Genomic DNA, 19452 nt, shown 5'->3' on the forward strand with positions numbered 1-19452 from the left:
GTGGGACCCGGGGTGAAATAAAAATGAAAGGCCCTTGATCAAAAATCGTTAAGAATTTCAAGACAACCGAGCACTCAGCCAACCGTGGGCCCTTCTGAGGGCAGGGCCCAGGGGCGGGGGGCCCGGGTCACGCAGCACAGCCGGTGGCCCCAGTGCCTGGCCTACTCGCCAAGAGAGTGGGGAGAACTCTCACCCCACAGAGTTGGGTTGGCCACTGGGCCAGCGGGAGGCTGAGCCTGGGGTCGGGGGACTGAAGTGGGAAGGGACTTGGGGGTGAACAGCCCTCTCCAGCAGGCAGGAAAACCCAGATGGGTTAAAAGGGCAGTGTTTAGTCTTTCCCTGGGGAGCCCTGCTTCAAGCCAAGCCCTGTGACAAGCCCAGGACGCAGAGGGGGCAGACACCAGGCAGCCAAGGCGGCTGCTCGGCTGGACCTGCCCCGCAGCCCGGCCAGGGTTTGACGCGAATGGACGGTGGTATGGCCCCTTGAGTTGGCGCTGCCTGGGTGCACCACCCTAGGTCTGGGGCCAAGTCCAGCCTGAAGGACGGTCTCAGCCACAGTGTAGTGGCTGAAACAGGAGGTATATAAGGGCAGAAAACACCACTCCTGATGCTGGTCCTGCGGGCTTGGGCAAGTCCCTTGACATCCCGAGAGGCTCTGAGCAGGTGAGCCAGGTTTGGCCCAGTGACCTACAGAGACGCTGCCAGCCCCAGGTCTGCCCTGACCCTTGAAGGCCTCACCCCATTGGCGGGAGCAGCCCAAAGCCCCCACTGAGATGTGTCCAGCCTGTCAGGGCTGGCCCACCTGCCTTTCTGCCCCAGGAGTCCCCTGGAGCCCACTGTGGACTCCCTGTCCTCGAACCCTCTCCCTCAGTTGATTCCTGAGCCCTCCGTGGCTCCGAACACTTTGGGGTAACAGCCACACTCCTGGGCAAGGCCCTGACACAGCTGCCAGTCTCCCTTGCTGCCCGGTCACTCTGTGTGCCGGCCCCCCAACCCCCCGGTCACCCTGAGGCCCATCGTAAGCACTGGGGTCCCTTGCCAAGTGCCACAGTGAGGCTGACCTTCCTCATGGGCCCCCGCTAGGCCGGGGTGCTGGGTGCAGCCGCCCCAGAGCGCCCGGGCCTCTGTGGGGAGCTGGTCCCCAGGGCACAGGCTGGTGTGATGGTGACGGCCGAGTGTGGGAGTCGTGGGGGAAGGGGGGTCAGGGCAGCTAGGAAGCAAGCGATGGTGGAGGCCAGGACTGCAGGCCCGCATGGGGCGGCTCGCCGTGGGGGAGGTTTCTGTTGGTAGGACTGTCTCCCCTGAGGCACCAGGTGGGTTTGTGATTCCAGGGGCAACTCCCTTCCCACGGGCCTGCCCGGTGGGTAGGGGTTTCTCACCAGGGCTCAGAGGGCAGAATCTCCTGGACTCAAGGATGGCACCCTGTGGTCTGTGGCAGCCCGTGCCGGGGCGCTGAGGGCAGGGGAGGGCCGGCCAGGAGTGAGGTGGGCCGACCTGGGGAGGTGTCTTCATCTGGTTTGCGGGATCTTGTAAGGCCCAGAAGGGCACTGAGGTTTTGTGCTAAAGTGGGCAGCAGGGCTCACCGTGGCAGCAAGCCCCTCCCTGTCCCGTGGTTCCTGCCTTTCCTCTGTAAGTGGAGGCCGCGGAGGGCAGGCATGGGGGGCCTGCATGCGGCCTCTCGCTCGAGGCCCACCCTCAGCAGGGAGGGCTCACGGCTATATACCCCCAGTACAGAAGGCGCATGGGGCTTGGCGAGCGGAAGCAGCCCCAGGAAGGTCACAGGTTGGTGACCGTCCCTTGGAGCCCTGCTGCCCCTCCAGCCAGACTTGGTCCCCAGAGTGCCGGGGGCCCAGGCGCCAGGCACCCTGGTTCTGCCCGGCTCGCAGGGGAGGCATGGGCTGGCCCCAGCCTCAGTTTCCCCGCCCGGGGCCAGCAGTGCGCTTGCCGCCTCTTCTGACAGGCCCTGTCGGGCACCCCGCTCCCCATCTCGTTTGACCTCTTGACGTAGCTAAGTCGTCATGTCCCGCCCCCTTCCACTAGCCCTGGTGTGTGTGTACGCTGAGTGTGCGAGCGAGACTGTGGACGTGTGTGTGCCTAAGCTGAGGGCAGGGGCTCAGAGCCTTGCCTGGGACCCCTGCTGACCAGCGGCCGGCTGCGCTGGGCATCAGCTCAGGGACAGGGGTGAACACAGGTTCAGGGCCCAGGGCTCAGCCCTGGCTGGAGGAGGGTGTCTGCCTGGCCCTCGGGTCCCACCCTCCATCTCCCTCCAGCTGCTCCCCACTCCCTGCTGAGCCTGACCTGGGGACCTGCCTTGTGTCACCCACCTCCCTCATCTCGGGTCTACCCGAGGAGCCCCTTCCCACAGCCAGGCTCATCCAGGCTCCGGGTCCCGCATTTTCTCTCCGGGCCAGACAGCTGCCTGCATGAAAGAGTGGGCAGTTAGGTCTTGCTCCTCCCTGGGCACCTCCTCCAGGAAGCCTTCATCCCTGCTCCAAGCGAACTAGCTTCTCCTGGGCTCCGGCTCTGATCAAAGCCCTGAGCAGTGGTGTCCCCAGAGGCTATCAGACCTGTGCCCCGTCGGGGGCTCCCTCCCAGACTTGTGACTAAACAGGTGCAGGTGGAAGAGGGGCAAGCTGTGGGGACGGGGGTGGCGGGGAGGCTCCAGTGAGGTCTGGACAAGCCTCTGCCTGATAGAAGTGCAAAGGATGGCCCCGGGTACCAAGGTACCCGAAGTGCACCAGGTACCGAGTGGCAGGCGGCACGGCCCGCGGACGCAGGGAGCCTGGGACAGGCTGCGTGTGCAGGGCCTGAGGGGCACGTGGAGGTGAGAGAATGTGTGGGTATGGGATTCAGGGGGGAGCAGGGGGTCTGGGGCGCAGGTTAGTGAAAGGACCCAGGGACTCTAGAGATGGTGGCTGCAGAAAGGAGGTGGCAGGCGGGTGACCCGAGGGGACAGAGGAGCTGGGAGGCTGGGGAGAAGGTATGTGAGCTTCGAGAGATGTGACCTCTCGGGGAGGTCACGTGTGTGGTTATAGGAGGCTGGGGACAGCACGGGGTTCGGTCTGTGCCCCCACGCCAGCCGCTGTTCCTGCCATCGCTGCACCCTGCCTGGGCTGCCCTTGGCCTTCCGGGTCTCCAGCCCTCTGTCCCCTCCTGGGGCTCTGTCAATAGCTCCCCTTACTGATTGCCGCCCTGTGTGCGTGCCAGACCCCGGCACAAACGGCCCGGCCTGGCCCATCCTTGGGGTCTCCTGAGCCCAGCCGGGGAACATCCAGCCCTGTCAGTGGCAGGGGAACCTGGGTGCCCTGCCCAGAGGTGCAGGGGGGCAGGAGACGGGTGGCTGCCAGCCGTGGGGGGTACATTTCTAAGGTACCTTTCTAAGCCTCAGTTTTCTCACCAGTAAAATGGGAATTACTTTAGCGCCAACTCTTAAGGTGCTCAGGAGGTGAGGCTGCAGTCAGGGCAGGACCCCAAGGAAGTCGGGGCTAAAGGTCAGCTATGTTGTGGTCCCGGGGCCTCAAATAAGGGCGCTTCTGCTTTCCCGGGCTCTCGGGGGCCCTTCAGAGGGCAGGATGTGAATGTGCCTTCAGGAAGGGCGAGTCCACCCGACTGGCTGCCAGGCCTACACATCTGAGCTTCATCCAGAGCCTCCGGCCTGCTCTGCTCCCGACTGAGGGCCCTGGACTCTCTATGGGCCTGGATCCTTGACCCGGACTACTGCTCACCGAGCGCATGGCCCGGGCTGGGTCTCCTCCCCACCCAGGGCTTGACTTCTTCATCTGCAGAGTGGGGACAGCTGCCTCGCAGGGCTGTGGGGGGACTCATGGGGCTGACCGGGAAGCAGAGGGCGTGGGCTCTCTGTGTGCCGACTGCCCTGGTGGGGGGCCAGGGGTGCTCACCGCTGGGGAGACTGCAGGGGCCGCCGGAAGCCCCCCTGAAGGGGGTGAGGGGGCAGGGCTTGGGGCCCCGTCCGTGGCTCCCACGCTTCCAGCCCCTGCGCTGTGCGGGGAGACTGGGGCTCCAGGGGCAAATCCAGGGACAGCGCAGCAGTAGGCTCTGCGTCAGTGGAGCTTGCAGCTGACCGATGAGCTGGAAGGGTCTGCCCAGCCCCAGTTTGGACTGTCTCTAGTCAGCAGAACCACAGCCCCTAAAAGGGCCGTATCTTAGTTCCCCATAATCCCATGTGGCAGGAAGACTTTGCAGGTGTCATTGAATTAAGGAGCTCAAGATGGGAGGTTGCCCCGGCTTATCTGGACGGGCCCCAGTGTGGTCACAGGGGTCCTTAGAGGTGGAAGCGGGAGGCCAGAGAGAGAGGCGTGGAGATGCAAGCAGGCTCAGAGGGGTACGGGGCTGCGGGCTCTGCAGACGGAGGAAGTGGCCCCCACGAAGGAACACAGGTGGCCTTTGGAAGCCAGGAAAGGCAAAGATATGGATCCATTGCCAGAGCGTCCGGAGGGAAAGCGGCCCTTGATGACCCCTGGGAGACAATGTTTTGGTGTTGCCTGAAGCCACTAAGGGGAGAAGGCAATGGCACCCCACTCCAGTACTCTTGCCTGGAAAATCCCATGGACGGAGGAGCCTGGTAGGCTGCAGTCCATGGGGTCGCTAACAGTCGGACACGACTGAGCACCTTCACTTTCACTTTTCACTTTCATGCATTGGAGGAGGAAATGGCAACCCACTCCAGTGTTCTTGCCTGGAGAATCCCAGGGACGGCGGGACCTGGTGGGCTGCCGTCTATGGGGTCGCACAGAGTCAGACACGACTGAAGCCACTAAAACTGTGGCAACTTCTGAACAGCAGCAACGGAAACAAATCCGGCGTCTGCTCCGGGCACACTTATGGGAAAGGCGCTGACTCAAGCCCTGGAGCTGACAAGTCTGACTCCCAGGGTCCCGTGAGTCTAGCAGTAAGCAGGGTCCCAGTGGCCTGTGGTAAACTGAGCTGGGACTCAGACATTTCTCACAAGTTAGTCCACCAGATAACAGAAATTTATCCCCCCAGCCCTCAAATCCAAACATTTTAACTGACTTTAATGGGAATCTAAAATTGGTTACATTCTTGAGGCCTCTTTCAGAGTAACTCTGCCTGTGCTTAGCCTGGGCTCAGGGACTGGGGGTAGCCGTCAAAAGCAACTGTTGGGGATGCCTGAGGCCCCAAGGGTGGAGCAGGGCCACGTGGCTCTGAGCAGCTCCAGCCCGCTGCCCTTCTGGGGAGCCCCTGAGGACTGCAGCCAGCCCTGGGACGAGAGAGAGGTGCTGCCGGATCTCGGTCCGCTCACGGGTTCGGGTTTCAAAACTCGGGAACCCTGTGCCCAAAATGCCAGCCCCAGGGGAAGCAAGGAGCAGCAGGTTCCCAGAGAGGAGCCGAGAGGCTGAAACGGGGGAAAGTGCCGGGGTTTCAGCTCCGACGTTTTGCGTCCTCTCCGGTTCTGCGTTTGTCCTGGTATTCCCGGCTCTTGGCGTTCAGAGGTGAGACGGCTAGTTCAACAACTCGCAGACGGCCGAGGGGCTTGTGACCTCTGCAGTCTGGGCATAAAATATGTCTGAAATAACTCTGAGCCAAAGAGCCTAGGGACGCGTACAAAACCTGAATGGTCCATCTCCACCTGGGGAAGGCGAATTGGGGCGGGCCGCCTGCAGTGAGGAGGTGGGCTGCCTGCAGTGAGGAGGTGGGCCGTGGGCGCTTACCCTCTCTGAGACACGGAAGGGGCTTCACCCTGGGCCTGCTGCTGACGTGCGGTCACTGCTGGGGGTGGCGAGGCCGGGTCTGCGCCATGGAGCCCCTCGGGGCTGCCAGGAGTGGCCCTGCACCCACTTGCTTCTGGAGGGGCAAGGGAGCCCCCTCTCCCAGTCCTGTCTGACCCACCCTAAAAACAAACTCCGGCCACATAGGCGATAACCACACCTCAGGGCCGGAAGACACCTGCCAGGCCATCTCAGCCAGCAGGAGACCGCAGCACACGTGCCCGGCTCTGAGGGAGCCGGGTACCAGGGCTGCAGTGGGTCCTGCTCACAGCAGACCATGCGGGGGCATTCCGGCCCCGTCTTCTCTCACAACAGCCCCTGTCTCTGCCCTCCTGTGGGGCCGTGCTGGCCATGGCAGATGTCAAGAGCAGCCGAGGGTCTGCCCTTTGCAGTGGAACTCCTCCGAGTCTCATCGGCTCCTGAACAAGAGAGCCGGCTCCTTCTCCCCTGCCTCCTCCATATGCCTCCCTGCACCAGGACCTAAAACGGGGCTCAAGCAGGACTGCCGGCTGCAGGCTCCAAGCTGCAGGCTCCAAGCTCCACGCTCCACGCGGGGGCCAGGCTCTGCACCCTGTGCCCCAGGCATGCTCGGACCAGCAGGGCACGGTGGGGACAGTCACCGCCCTCACTTTAGCCATTCCTTTCCTCTATTCATCCAGCCTGGGAGCAGCCAGGCCCCAGTGGGCTCTTCTAGGTGGGCTTGTAGTCCGACAGGCTCCTCGGTCTGTACCACCCTAGGCTGCCCTCCGAGGGGAAAGAACCGTGAGCTCTGGAGGAAGGATGTACTGGAGACGGTGCCTTTCTCGGGCGCTTCTGAGGATAATTACCTAGTTCTGGGCATGCAGTCTTGGCTGTGGGCCCTTGTCCCCCTGTGGCAGAGGGGCAGGGTGGGGGACGGTCTCCTGTCTGGGGGGCCAGACAGGTTCTAAGGGCGTTGAGGGGGGAGAGCTTCTACCACCAGGGGGTGTGCAGGGGCAGCCAATCAGCATGCATCTTGCCCCCCCCCCCACCCCCTGTGCCTGGCGAGGGGTCCCCTGACCTGCGCCCCAGGCCTGGGTGCCTGTGTCCTCAGGGCTCCCTCCTCCTCACCTCTCAGCCCCACCTCGGAACTGGGCTCTGGGCCACTCTCTCTACCAACTCTCCAGACAAGAGCATGGACGGGGGCCTTTTCTCCACCCACCTGCCTGATGCTGACTCAGCTCAGGCCTCTTCCACCACCATCCTCTTGCTGGGAAGGGGGGCCTGGCACCTGGGAACCCAGCTCCTGGGCGCTCTGGCCTTGGGCAGCAGTGCCCCCCGTCCTGCAAGTGAGGCCTCAGGGCCCGGGCCCTCTTGGGCCTCCGAGCACCAGCAGCTTGCAGGTTCCTGCCACCTCCTCTTTTCTGAGCACCGAGCACCTTGTCATTTCCATAGTGCTGACTCCCCGCTTCGCACAGGTGGGAGTGGACAGGCCTGGCTGCTGGAGCCTCTAAGCCCACCCCTTCCAGCTCATCCCAGGCCACCCAGATGGCCCCGGTCAACGAGACAGCCCTGCACAGAGAACCCGCAGAGAGTAGGCTTCTAGCCCGAGCCTCGGTTTCCTCCTGAGACTTGGGCAGTGTACTGCCTGACTCCACAGTTCCCAAGGCTGCTGTGACCTAACCGGAGTGCCACAAAGGCGGTCTCGACCACCCCAGGTGACCCGACAGCTGTGTTCCTAGTGCCACCTGGGGGCCAGCAGCCCCAGAAGCGGGGCACCGATGGGCCAGAGGGAAGAATGAACGAGGAGGCAGACGGCTCTTTTGGTCTGCAGACTGAGCTCGGCAGAAGACCGGTTATTTTCTCCTTTTTTTCCCCTGCCTGGCATCAACTGCCCTGAGTGGCCCCAGGTATTTCCGGGCAAGACTCCTTACAGTCTGGATGCACAGGGCGGGGGGGGGGCATTGCTTGGAGTGCAGCTGACCTCACAGAGACCACCCCCCCAAGGCAAGTGGGGGCCCAAGGAGAACAGGGAAAAGTGGGCTGAGACTGCCAGCCCAGCGGGGTTGGGCTGCGGTCATTCATGGGTCTGGGGAGCCTTGGGGCCAGAAGGGAAAGTGAAGTCGCTCAGTCGTGTCCGACTCTTTGCGACCCCATGGACTGTAGTCTACCAGGTTCCTCTGTCCATGGGATTTTCCAGGCAATAGTCCTGGAGTGGATTGCCATTTCCTTCTCCAGGGGATCTTCCCAACCCAGGGCTCGAACCTGGGTCTCCTGCACTGCAGACAGATGCTTTACCGTCTGAGCCACCAGGGAAGCAACCGTGGGGGTGCTAGGTGACCCTAACTGGTCCTCCCCTCTCTGGGCACCAGGTTTCCCAACTGCAAAGCCAGCAGGGTGGGCCGGACGCCCCCCAGAGCCCACCGCCCTGGACCTAGATGTGGCTTCTCCCCCTGGACCTGGCTCCTCCCGGCGAGGAGATGGATAAGGACGTGCTGTCCGAGCCCCTGTTCTACACTCACACCCTTGCTCCTGCTGCTTTGCTGATGCTGGGATCCTGACTGCAAACGCGGGCGTTCCTGCGAGGAGAGGGCTTCACAGCACACGTCTCCTTACACGCAGGGGCCCCTAGACACTGGCTCTGGGTTCTTTGCAACAAACACACAGAGAAATACACGTGTTCGATGAGGGTAAAAACTTTAAAAAGGGAAAAGTGAGCTCACATCTGGAGCAGAGCCCCCCACACTCACACTCACACACGTGGCACGCACGACCACACACGCACGGGCACACCACACGGACAGACAGCCCCCACACATGCACACTCACAGTCCATGCGCCAGTACAACACTCACGGCCTGACGTACGAGCACGCACACGGACGCCCCACACGCTGGCACACCCCACACACACACGCACACACACACACACACACACACACACACGCACAAAGGTGCAAGTACAACAAAGGAAGTGGAAGAAAAGTGTTACCCATGAGGAGCCGCCGTTTCACCCGCTTGTCCACATCAGCTACTGACGTGGCATTGAACTGAGAGCGCTCAATTGCAGCCTCATCCTTTTCTAAAACACAAGTAAGGGACAAACACGGAGCCGGTGGTTAATGAGAGCCCGCTTCCCGCCTCTCGGCGTGCGCACGCAGAGCGACGCAGCGTGAGGGCGGCGCGGCGTCCTCGCCGAGGGGCTAATCCCAGGAACCTCAGGTGGCGTGCTCGGGGCAGGGCCGGGTGCGGGTAGAGGAGGGGCGACTACAGCAGGGCACGATGGGCCTCAGGGCCCATCTGCGAGCGACACGCGCACAGGAGGCGGCTGAGCTCAGAGCGGACAGGCCCCGCGTGCGGAGGGCCGGCGAGGCGGGCAGCAGCCGCCCGAGTGCGCGAGGACGCAGGCGGGCACAGACGCTCGGCTTGGGCTGGAGAGGCAGGCTCAGGACAAGGGACAGGACAAGGGGAGAGCGCCGTGAGGTCCGGTGATGGACGCGCCCGGGCGGCAGACACCCCGTCTCATCAAAGGCGTGAACGTGGGTCGAACGCTCATGCAAGACTGAGAACGAAACGCACAGGGGAACAGACGCACAGACACACTCGACAGTGGACCCAACTGGACAGACACAGAGAAACCAGGGGGGCTGTTTGGGCAGCGCTGGTTGCCTGCTTGTCAATGGAGGACTGGAGCGAGACAGTGGAGTGCTCAACGAGGGGCTGCAAGGTAGGGGCGGGGCGGGGGGGCGGCCATTTAGGAGTGTGCAGAGGGAGACGGCTGGGTGCCTGGAGCTGCCAGATGCTTCCCGGAGAGAAGCTCGCGAGGTTTTAGAGGGCTTGCACGTCGGTGCTCGGTGGGAGATGTGGGGGGCCACCTCCTCCCCTCGGAGGGGTGGGGGCCCCGAGGAGCAAGGAGCAAAGGCAGGTGAAAAGTTCTCTGGGCCAGGGAAGCAGGGCCCTGGAGCTGGGCCTGGAAAAGGACTTCTAAGGAGGGGGGCGGGGCAGGAGAGGGCGGGGGAGTTACGGCAGAGAGGAGATCCAAGCAGGGACTTACACATGCAGCAGACATTAAAAGATTAAAAAATGAATAAATAAAAATAATAGAGGATGAGCCGGGTGGACAAAGACAAGGTGTTAGACGAGGCTGGGGAGCGTCTGGCCCGCAGCGGTCTGCGCTGGTCCGGGGCTGGCAGAGGTGGCTCCGTTGCAGGCGCGGCCGCTGCAGGAGACCCCAGCAGACAAGACAGGAAGGGGGGCTGGCGGCCCAGGAGAGCCCCCGGGGCACAGTGGAGACAGGGAGAGAGGCGGGAGGGGAGGTTCTAGATGGGATCAGGCTGCAATAGAGACACTGGTCTGAGACCGGGTTTGGCTTTGAATTTTTTTGTTTTGTTTTGCTTGTTTTCTTTTGGTTGTTTGGTTTGATTTGGCTTTTGGCTCTGAAAATAATTCATGAAGGTCAGTTATCAGACAAGACAGGCAATCAGGGACCATCACCAGAAAAGCAGGAGGAATGAGATTAAAATGAAACCAAAAACGGCTGTCTGAGAGGAGAGACCACACAGAGGAAGGGAGAACCACGCAGGCAGCAGCACCTGGGTCGAGAGCCGGGGCTGGGGACCTCCAATGCCCCTCCGCCCGACTCCCCAGGGTGCAGGGAGCAGTCACAGGGCCCAGCAGGCTGCAACAGCAAACCCCGGGCTTCGTGGCTTTGCTGGCTTGCCAACCCTTTCCTGTTACTCCAAAATCCCTCAAGAAATACCTTTTGAGCTGATAATAAAAAAGGGACTTTTTTTTTTTTTTTTAATGAATACAATAACTGACTTGTAGCAGGTTTCCTAAGTTTGCCAATGTTAAAGAGAAAGAAGAGGATGAACTCTGGGCACCAAGTTTGAATTTCCTCTTTCTCTCAGTTAAAAAAAAAATTGGCTGTTCTTTTTGAGTGAGGAAAGAACTTACTGGCGATTATAACTTGAGATGATCACAAATACTCAAGATTCCCCTTGGAAGTAAGGACCAGGAGGAAGGAGGATGACAGAGTGAAACTGATCCTCCTCTTAACAGGAGGGGTGTCAGGAGGGGGCGCCCGAGAAGAACGGACTTTGGGGGGTGGTGGGTGGGTGGCTGGGTGGGGAGGACCAGGCCTGGTGAGAGGCCCCGTAGCTCGGGAGCAGAGAGCAGCTAAAAGTCACCCAGACCCGACCGAGGACTCACACCGGCACTCTCCCCAGGTGTTCCAGACAGACAAGACTGAAAGCAGGTTCTGAGAAAACCTCTTGGTTTTCCAGATGCTGTGGAGGCAGGCTGGCACCACGCCGGGGTGGGGGGCTGTTACGAGGGGAAGGAGTCTCCGGCGTGTCTCCCGGTAGGGGAGGACACCCCCGTGCTTCCGGAACAGAAGCTGCCCTCCAAGGCGCGTACACTTCCTCCTCCCCGCTGGCCACCTGCCTGGGGCCACCCCCGCCTCCCCCCACTGAGGAAGAGGACCCTCAGAAAACCGGCAGCGACACAGAGCAGAGGCGCCTGGTCCTGGGGGCTGGACGACCCTGCTGAGTGTCTGCAGAAAGCTGCCCCCGGGGGCCGCCCGGAGCCCGCCCCACTGGCCCCAGGGGGCATCCTTGTCTCGTTTCCGAGCTTCCTCCTTGGAAACCAGGACGCCGTGGGGCGTGGCCACTATCGAGCCACGGGGTGGGTGGGTGGGGGGAGCGTCCCGCGGGGGGCGGGGCGGCACAGGGCGCGAGCACTGGCAGGGGCGCCTACTCACCGATGCACGTCCGGCCGTCTGAGTGCAGGGCGTACTTCTGGTGGCAGCCGCACGTGGGGCCCGTGTCCGTGTCCTCACAGCTGTGCTGGCAGCCTCCGTTCCCATAGTTACAGGTTACTAGTGAGGCCCCGAGTGCACGTACGTGTGTATAAACAGAACAACAAAAACGATTAGTTTATTGCTGTCGGCCGTTTCTTTCGAGGGGTCGGGGAGGGGCGTGAGGGCTCGAGATGATGAGTCGGAGGCACAAACTTCCCTGGACATCAGCCCCTCTGGGCTGGTGGAGGGAACCGCTCACTCCCTAGAGGGGCCCTGGGGAGGGACAGAGAATGGACTCTGGGTCATCTGGACTTCGGACAGGGCACACAGCGGATGCACTCAGGTGGCATTGGTTGAAAGAAAGGGATTAAGCTGGACGATTTTATCCTTTCTATGTTGCAAAGGGCACTTTAAGACAGCCGGTCTGGATGGGCCAAGTGTCTGTTAACACGGGCTGGACATGAAGAGGTTGGGGGTGGTGGGTGGCGGGCCTCTGTGAGGAGCGCTCATTTCTTCAACTCTCGAAGACCTCTCTTTCCTCGCCTGTGCCTCAGGGCGTGTGGAAGGATGTCCCCATGGATGCTTCTTCTCGCCAAGTCCTGGCAGCCCCCTCAATCTCTATCCGTCCTGAGCCCTAATCCTCCCAAGGAAATGTCTGAACAGACAGAACTTATCATCTCAGATGCAGTTTCGAAAAGGCCTTTTAACCTGTCACATAGCATGCAGTGTCTGTGGCCTGTGGGAGCTGGTGCCTTGCAGCCCAGAATCTTAAAATGTTTCAGGGCATCAGTACCTGGGCTGCTGAAAAGGGGGCTGAACAAGCAGGGGCCAGTCTGAAGTAGGGAAAATGAGCAGTTCATTTGCTGTAGAGAAAACTCGACTGTTCTCTCCTAGGGTGAGGGATGTGGCTCAAGGAGACCCAGGATCTCCACGGGAGGGCGTCTTGCTGCCCCTGATTTACCGCTGAAGACGGCAGGGTGCCCACCACCTGTAAGCAAATGGTCCTCCAGGGCCTTGAGGACAGGGTGTCTTCCTGGGGACCTTAACCGTTTGCCCAGCATTGGACCTACTTTCTGAATTTATTTGAAAACTTTAATAATGATCAAGTATGCAGAAATAAAATCTCAGACCAACCACGGTCAGAGGGGCAGAAAATTCCAAATGGGCAGAGCCTGAATGATGTTCTGTGAACCCAGCAGCAGGGCTGGGGCTAGAAGGTGGCAGCTCCCCAGTGAAGGACTCCAGAGCTTCAGGACTGGGTTCCACGGCTGCCTCTGCCAGAGAACAGCATGGAGGCCCCGGGGCTGCCAGCCTGAGCAATGCCGGCCCTGACAAACTGGCCATGGCCAGTCTCCCTGCTGGGTGAGGACGACGCAAGGAGAATGAGTCCTGCTCAGCGTCCCAGACACTGACCCTAGTGACCAGAGGCCCTGGTGGGCTGCCTCTTTCACAGGCAACTTCACCACCCTCCAAGGGAGGCACCCAACTTCTGGGGTGACACTGCAAGGACACGTAGATTGCTTCGGGATCTGGCCCTCTGGCCCCACTGCATGGGAGCATCTCTCCTCCCGGCATTCCCTGATGCCAACAGCCTGGACTCGGGGCCTTTCGTCTCTCTGCAGTGGAGGAGCCTGGGGGAAGCCAAGACCCCAGGGGCTGCTGCTTAACACGGATCTCAGGTGAGGGCAGAGCCCCACCTTGGGCTGGACGTCCCGTGCCTTTCCAGACTGAGGCAACCCCTGTCAGGGTGGGGCCGGCAAGGAGACAGTTCTTCTGAGCTCTGGGTTGGAGGAGATGGCCTGCACCCTGCCAGTGACTCTGCAGAGAACGCAAGCCCGTCTGAGGCCGCTCTGGGGCCTCTTTCTCTCGCTCCCTCTGCACGGTAGGCCTAAGTGACTCACAGACCACACAGGCCGAGTTGTGCGCACCCAGAGAGCCGCCAGCTCGTTCGTGGAAATAAACACTGGAGCCCTGAGCGCTGGGCATGCCAGAGGAGGACGGACGGAGAACACCTCCGCTGGCTCGGGAGGGAGGAAAGTTTGGGCAGGCTAGGCCAGGCCTCAGCCCCGAATCCAACTCCAGATCTAGAATTTCCGGGGCCTCAGGTGACCTCAAAGGTGAGCTGGACGTCTCAGAGCTGACTTTACGCTAATCCTGCCACATTAACCCCACAGAAGACACCAGAGCTGGCTGGGTGGACGGCCAGGGTGCAGTCCCTCTGAAGGAGGGCTGTAGGGCGGTCACCCACTCCTTGGCTCTGGGAGGGGAGCAGGCTCTTCCCACACCTGAGCAGCACTCGGCAGTCGAGCAGAGAGGGCGGGGCTGCCATTTGCTTCAGCTGAAGTTCAGGGCTCAAGCTGAGCTCTTCTCAGCAGTGCACGGAGCCTCCCTGTCCCTGACCTCCACCTCCCAGACCAGATTCGCCCCTCAAGAGATGTTCTCTGAGCAAACTATCCCCTTGTAACACTTGTCCCACACAGAACTGGAGGACTAGGTGGCCAGTCAGTTGGTCCCAGCCACTTCCTGTGGCCCACAGCTCTCTCCCCGGCCCTGAGCTCAGGGTTCGGCCAGGGCGGGCTTCAGCCAGTCTTGCTGACTGAAGGAGTGTGCTTCCCTTATGGCCAAGCCTGTCACACGAGCCTGCCCATGCCACATATGCTTGTCTTTGGCCTTTGTCCCGAGGGAGCTCAGAGTACCCAACGGGGAGGTCCGGGAAGTTAGAGTTAGGCCTTTTCTATTCTACAGGTTGCCAGGCGGCAGGAGGCTTCTCTGCAGCTGCAGAGGCTCATCCGGTGCAGAGGACAGGAGGGCCTGGCTGGAGCCCCAGGACTGCAGGCGGGCACTGCCCCGCCCACAGGGTCCCTAATCGGTCCCCCTTTGGGGGCAGCATGCATGCTGATCCCTGTGATCCTGCAGAACTGATCAGGAGAGGAAGCCTGCTCCACACCTGGGACGAAACCTGGGCAGAAAGAAGTGGCTTCTCTCTGGGGAGTCAACCAATCATGAGTAGGGGCAGGAGCACAAGCTCCCTGGTGATGGACTGTGACACCTGTGGGTCCCCCAAGTTCTCGGTGACTGAGGGGAGTGGAAGGCAGAGGAGAGAGTCACGATGGCCAAGGATGACAGGCCGGCAAGGGCCCGCTGCCTTCTCCACAGAACGAAGAATGGGAAGAAAGGCCGCTTCCTTTAGGAGGGTTGCTGGCCTCAGTCTCTTGCTTCAGGGGTCAGGCTGGGTGCACTTTCAGGGAGCTGGACCCAGGCTCCTCCACACCACTTTCCTACAGCAGAAAGCGGGCCTGTCTCTGGCCGAGATGGGCGGTGCTCACACTGGCCTCCCTCTGCTCTTTCTCGGAATTGAGGCAAACATCCTGTCAGGCCGGGGACCCTGGCTGCTGAGTGAGCAGAGGCTGTGCCCACCGCTCCCCGGGCAGCGCCGGGAGGCTGCCCTGTGGCCGGGGCTTGGAGTGCTGAGTGAGTCTGCCCATCGTCCTACTTCATTTGCTCGGGAGCTGGGTGGTCACACTAAGAGGCCAGACTACGCTCGAGTCCTGCAGGCTGACCTCCAAGCTGGTCTGGAAGCGGCACCTCTGACAAGGGACTTCATTCAGTCCCGATCTCCCAGGGTATCTTCATGGACAGTGGGCCTTGCAAAGCCAGGCAATGAGCTCTGGTCTTTGATCCTGGCATAAGCTCAGCACAGCCTGAGCTGGGACGGCCCCCACCAACCAAGCTCCCCGCCGTCTTTATAGCGTTCTGTTACCAAGGGCTGCCCTGGCCCATTGAGAACGCGTGGCCCCTCCATTCTGGCTGGAGAGTTTGAGCTCAGGGCCCGCGGGACAGAGGGTGGGGAAGAAAGGGGTTACAGCGAACATCACAGGGCTACCACACAGGGCGCTGTGTGAGGTCCGGCCCAGGCCTGGGGCTGTGTCCGTGGTATTACACTAGGGAAACCCTGAGTCTGGGGTTCACGGCCCCCATCCCTCCTGCCTCCCAGTCCCCTTGGGGCCCTGCCCTTCTCTCCACCCCAGGGGACTGAGCACATTCTTTGAGCAACGTCCAGCAGACTGGACAGCACCACCTCCCCCCGCCCCAAGCCATGGCAGGGGACGCGTGCGGATGTCAGACCCGTGTGCCCCCATCTACCTACGTGTGCAGTCCTTCTGGTTTTGGGCAAGGTCAAAGCCGGGCCTGCAGTCGCAGGCCACCCCACCTTTGGGCGTCTCCCGGCAGATGTGGGCACAGCCATGGTCTTTGTTCATGCAGTTCATACCCTCTGGGAAGAGACAGACGAGAGAGGGGTTGGGGACCAGGGAGGGAGAAAATTTCAGGCTTAAAGGAAACCACCAGGGAAATGTCACCATCAAACGCCATGTTCTTGGGCAGCCATTAGCACACGTGTGGCATGCACACTCGGGGGCATACCTAGCCACCCAGAGGGAGACCCCTTAGGGAGAAGCCAAGGACACGGTACCCGGGTATGGAGGCGCCAGGCCTTGTCTAAGGGATGTGAATGAGCTCTCCGGAACCACAGAGGAGGTGTTCCTGACACGGGTCAGATTACAGGGCCTGGGCTGTACAGAGCGCTTTTCAGGTCAGGGCTGTGGATGGTTTACCCACTAAAGCAGGTGGGGGTGGATTTAAAAGGATGGCAGTGGTGTACAACACTTTTCAGTTTGTACAGGCATGTCCCAGCCCCCGTGAGGCAGGTGGACTTTCGTGTCCGCCTGGGCCTAGAGAGGAGTGCAGACAGGTCGGGGGGCTGGGAGGCCCTGGCTGGCCTCCACCTGTTGCACCCAGAGGCGCCGGCAGCCCGCTCAGCCCCCCTCGCTGCATTCCCGCACAAGTCAATGCTGCTGTGCTGGCCCCCTGGGCTTCAGGGCAACCGAGGGTTGTCCTCATCAGCGCCACAGCTGGGCCCTGAACTAACCACGACCCCCCAACACCCAGCTGCCAGAGGGGGTCTCCACGTGTACCTGGTCATTGCAGCACACTCCCCCGGACCCACAGAACGCCCAGCCCCAGAGCAGAGCCCCGTATGCTTCGGGCCCACTGAGTTTATTCCAGGTCAGGCCACACACACCACTGTGTTCCTAATCTCAGCCGGAGATTCCTGCTGGTTGGCAGATGCTCCTTTTTAAATCCATCTTAATTTTTTGCAAATCTCAGGCACCTTTTCCTCTGAGGCCTCAACTTCAAAAGGCAATTAGCCAGGGACTCCCCTGCTGGCTGGGAAACTCAGAAATGGGAGACTGCTGCGGTGGGGTGGGCAGGGAGGGGGGGCCCCCCTCACTTCCTGTTCTGGCACCCCCATGCTCTAGCTGCAGCAGGCTTTTTTATCTGGAGCCCCGTTCATGTTGGCCCTGCCCAGCAGGCCCCTCCAGCTGACTCAGAAGCCCCGTCGCTCCGAAGGCCGGCTGGGTTCCAGTCTCCTCCCATCCCAGGCTCCCAGTCTCCACCGAGAGAGGCACCACAAGGACCTGGCCGGGGCCCTGGGTTATAAACCCCCGTCTCCACCACCCCCCGCCCTCCACAGCCTCAGAGTGCAGAGCTGGGCTGCCCACGGGCTTTGAGGCCAGGGACTACAGACCATTCGCCCCAGAGTTCTGGCCTCCACACGCTGCCCAGTGATGTGCGTGCCCAGAATTTCACCAAAATGCACTGAGGACCCTGGAGTCATCAGCGAGAAGGAGGGTTCCCTGGGGCGGCCCGTTTGGTCCCTCGCCCGAGTCACCCGTGTTGCTGGGACGTGCTCTCCACCCCAGAAGACCTGATCTCCCCTCCTGGTCTGCCTGGAGCGGCTTGGAACCCCCTTCAGTTGACCCCAGTTGATGTTTATCTTCCTGGTGATTTGTGAGGAGTTTCCAGAATTTATGAGGTCAGGGGTCAAGTGAGAGGGCAGAGGTCACAAGTCCATCAAGAGGCTAAATGTAGATGAAACAAGAGCTGCCGTCTGCCCACACGGCCCGGAGACTCCTCCCCCAGGTGACTCACGGGTCTCCCGTTCCAGCTGAGCACTAGCTCGATCGCGACCTCATCCGCGGTAAGCACGGGCTCAGGGCAACTGGGCAGTGACAGATATTTCAAAACACAAACACCCTGGCAGCTACAGTCAAGACCGAAAAAGAGTCTGAAGCTGAATAAAACAAAACAAGACAAATCAAAATGAATGAAGCGTGCATTTTGCTGACCTCTGGTTTCATCTGATTTTATTACTCTTACTATTCCTTCGCCTCGATTTTTCTCACTTAGGCAAATCAAATTGTCAAACTGGAGCCTGAAGAGCTTGGGTTTATGTGTTTAATATATTACGGCTATAAATACTTACTAGAGATTAAATGGGGAAATTTATATTTACTATTGAAAATTAAAATTTATTACACATTAACATTTAGTATGTGTGTGTGCTCAGTTGCTCCAGTCATGTCCAACTCTTTGTGACCCCACGGACTATAGCCTGCGAGGCTCCTCTGTCCCTAGGATTCTCCAGGCAAGAATACCGGAGTGGGTTGCCATGCCCTCCTCCAGAGGATCCTTCTGACCCAAGGGTCAAACTGGCAAGTCTCTGGCATATCCTGCATCGAAGGTGGATTCTTTACCTCTGAGCCACCAGGGAGGCCCTAACATTAGCATATCGTTTGTTATAAACTAGTTCCCAAAACAAGGGGAGAGCTGGCTGAGAGGAGAAGTCTTTGCCAGGAGACAGGAGGGGTGGGTACTGATTCTGGACCACACTGTTTGAACTCCTGGGGGCACAGCTGGGCCCGGAGCCCTGCCCCCTAGTTCTCCACGCATTTGTCCCTCTTGCCGCCACTAGCCTCTCGGTTGGTTGGCTGGGCTTGCCGCTGACTGTCCCCACAGGGAAGGGAGGGGAAATGGGATAGCCCTGCCCCTCTTCCATGAAGGTCTGGGGCAGAGGCTGGGTCTCCTCCCCCAAGCATCCCCCATCCTGGGAAACAGGCTGATGGGGAGCAAACAGCTGGGAGCAGCAGCCACCCACAGCCAGGCTCACGTGCGGCTGGAGTCTGCTCAGCCCAAGAGCTTCCCGAGGTACCTTCTCCTTGAGATGGTGGTTGTTAGATGATCGCCATCACATTTAAAAATGACCCTAGCAACCACTCCACAGAGGGCTGCAACTGCCTAGCTAGGGGCCAGGTGACTCAGCGGGATGCGGGAACTGTGGGACGTGGTTCCCCTCCACGCTGGGGCAGCACCGGCTTCCACAGGCCACTAGCAGGTCGGCTTCACGGCCGGCAGAACCACAGACGGTCAGGGCTAGATGGCTCCGGCCATCCATCTTACAAATGGTTACAAATGGGGAGCGAGAGGCCTCGAGGCAGGAGGGATGTCCCAGGTCACACGGCAGGTCTGGAACCCAGGCCGCTGGGCTCCCATCCCTGGCTGTCTGCTCTGGGGTTCACTGTGCAACCCGTGTGGGACCCAGATGGCTGGCAGGCGGCACACGTTTTCTGGGGTGAACAGAACCGGGAAAAGCCGGCACAGAGCTGGTCTAATAAACCGATCAGTTCAGTTCAGTCGCTCAGTCGTGTCCGACTCCTTGCGACCCCATGGACTGCAGCACGCCAGGCCTCCCTGTCCATCACCAACTCCTGGAGCTTGCTCAAACTAAAGTCCAGGCCTCTCATCCTCTGTTGTCCCCTTCTCCTCCCGCCTTCAATCTACCTGTCAATATTAACTGTCCTCAGAATTAAGAGCCTATGAAAACTGAAGGCAGGTTCAGACTCCGGGAAGCTCTCTGGGCAGCCCCTCGACAAAGCACAGAGCCCCGTGCTCCTCCCTGCCCTTCTCCCAGCTGCCGCGGAGCATGAGGCTGGAGCCTCAGCTCTCCTGCAGAGCCATTAAGTCTGCCCGAAGCCTCGTCCCTCTGGCTGAAGCCCAAAGCCAAGGCCCCCCACCAGCCTTTCCAGACAGTGGGAGGCTCCTCAGCACC

General features: G+C 60.6%; 1 protein-coding gene across 2 annotated transcripts in view; it reads right to left on the reverse strand.

The window, feature by feature from the left end:
• The window catches only part of SCUBE1 (signal peptide, CUB domain and EGF like domain containing 1), a 131006-nt gene that overhangs the window by 41604 nt on the left and 69950 nt on the right, over window positions 1–19452 (reverse strand). Inside the window, exons 5-7 of one of the 2 annotated variants that reach the window (XM_024992818.2) lie at window positions 15652–15777; window positions 11466–11582; window positions 8697–8786 (exon numbers count right to left, since the gene is read on the reverse strand). In XM_024992818.2, the coding sequence (XP_024848586.1) occupies window positions 8697–8786; window positions 11466–11582; window positions 15652–15777 (333 nt within the window). The remainder of the gene's footprint in view (window positions 1–8696; window positions 8787–11465; window positions 11583–15651; window positions 15778–19452) is intronic. The other variant, XM_024992819.2, reaches the window with a different exon arrangement.

Source organism: Bos taurus, chromosome 5 (assembly GCF_002263795.3).
Source record: "Bos taurus isolate L1 Dominette 01449 registration number 42190680 breed Hereford chromosome 5, ARS-UCD2.0, whole genome shotgun sequence".
Lineage (NCBI taxonomy): Eukaryota > Metazoa > Chordata > Mammalia > Artiodactyla > Bovidae > Bos > Bos taurus.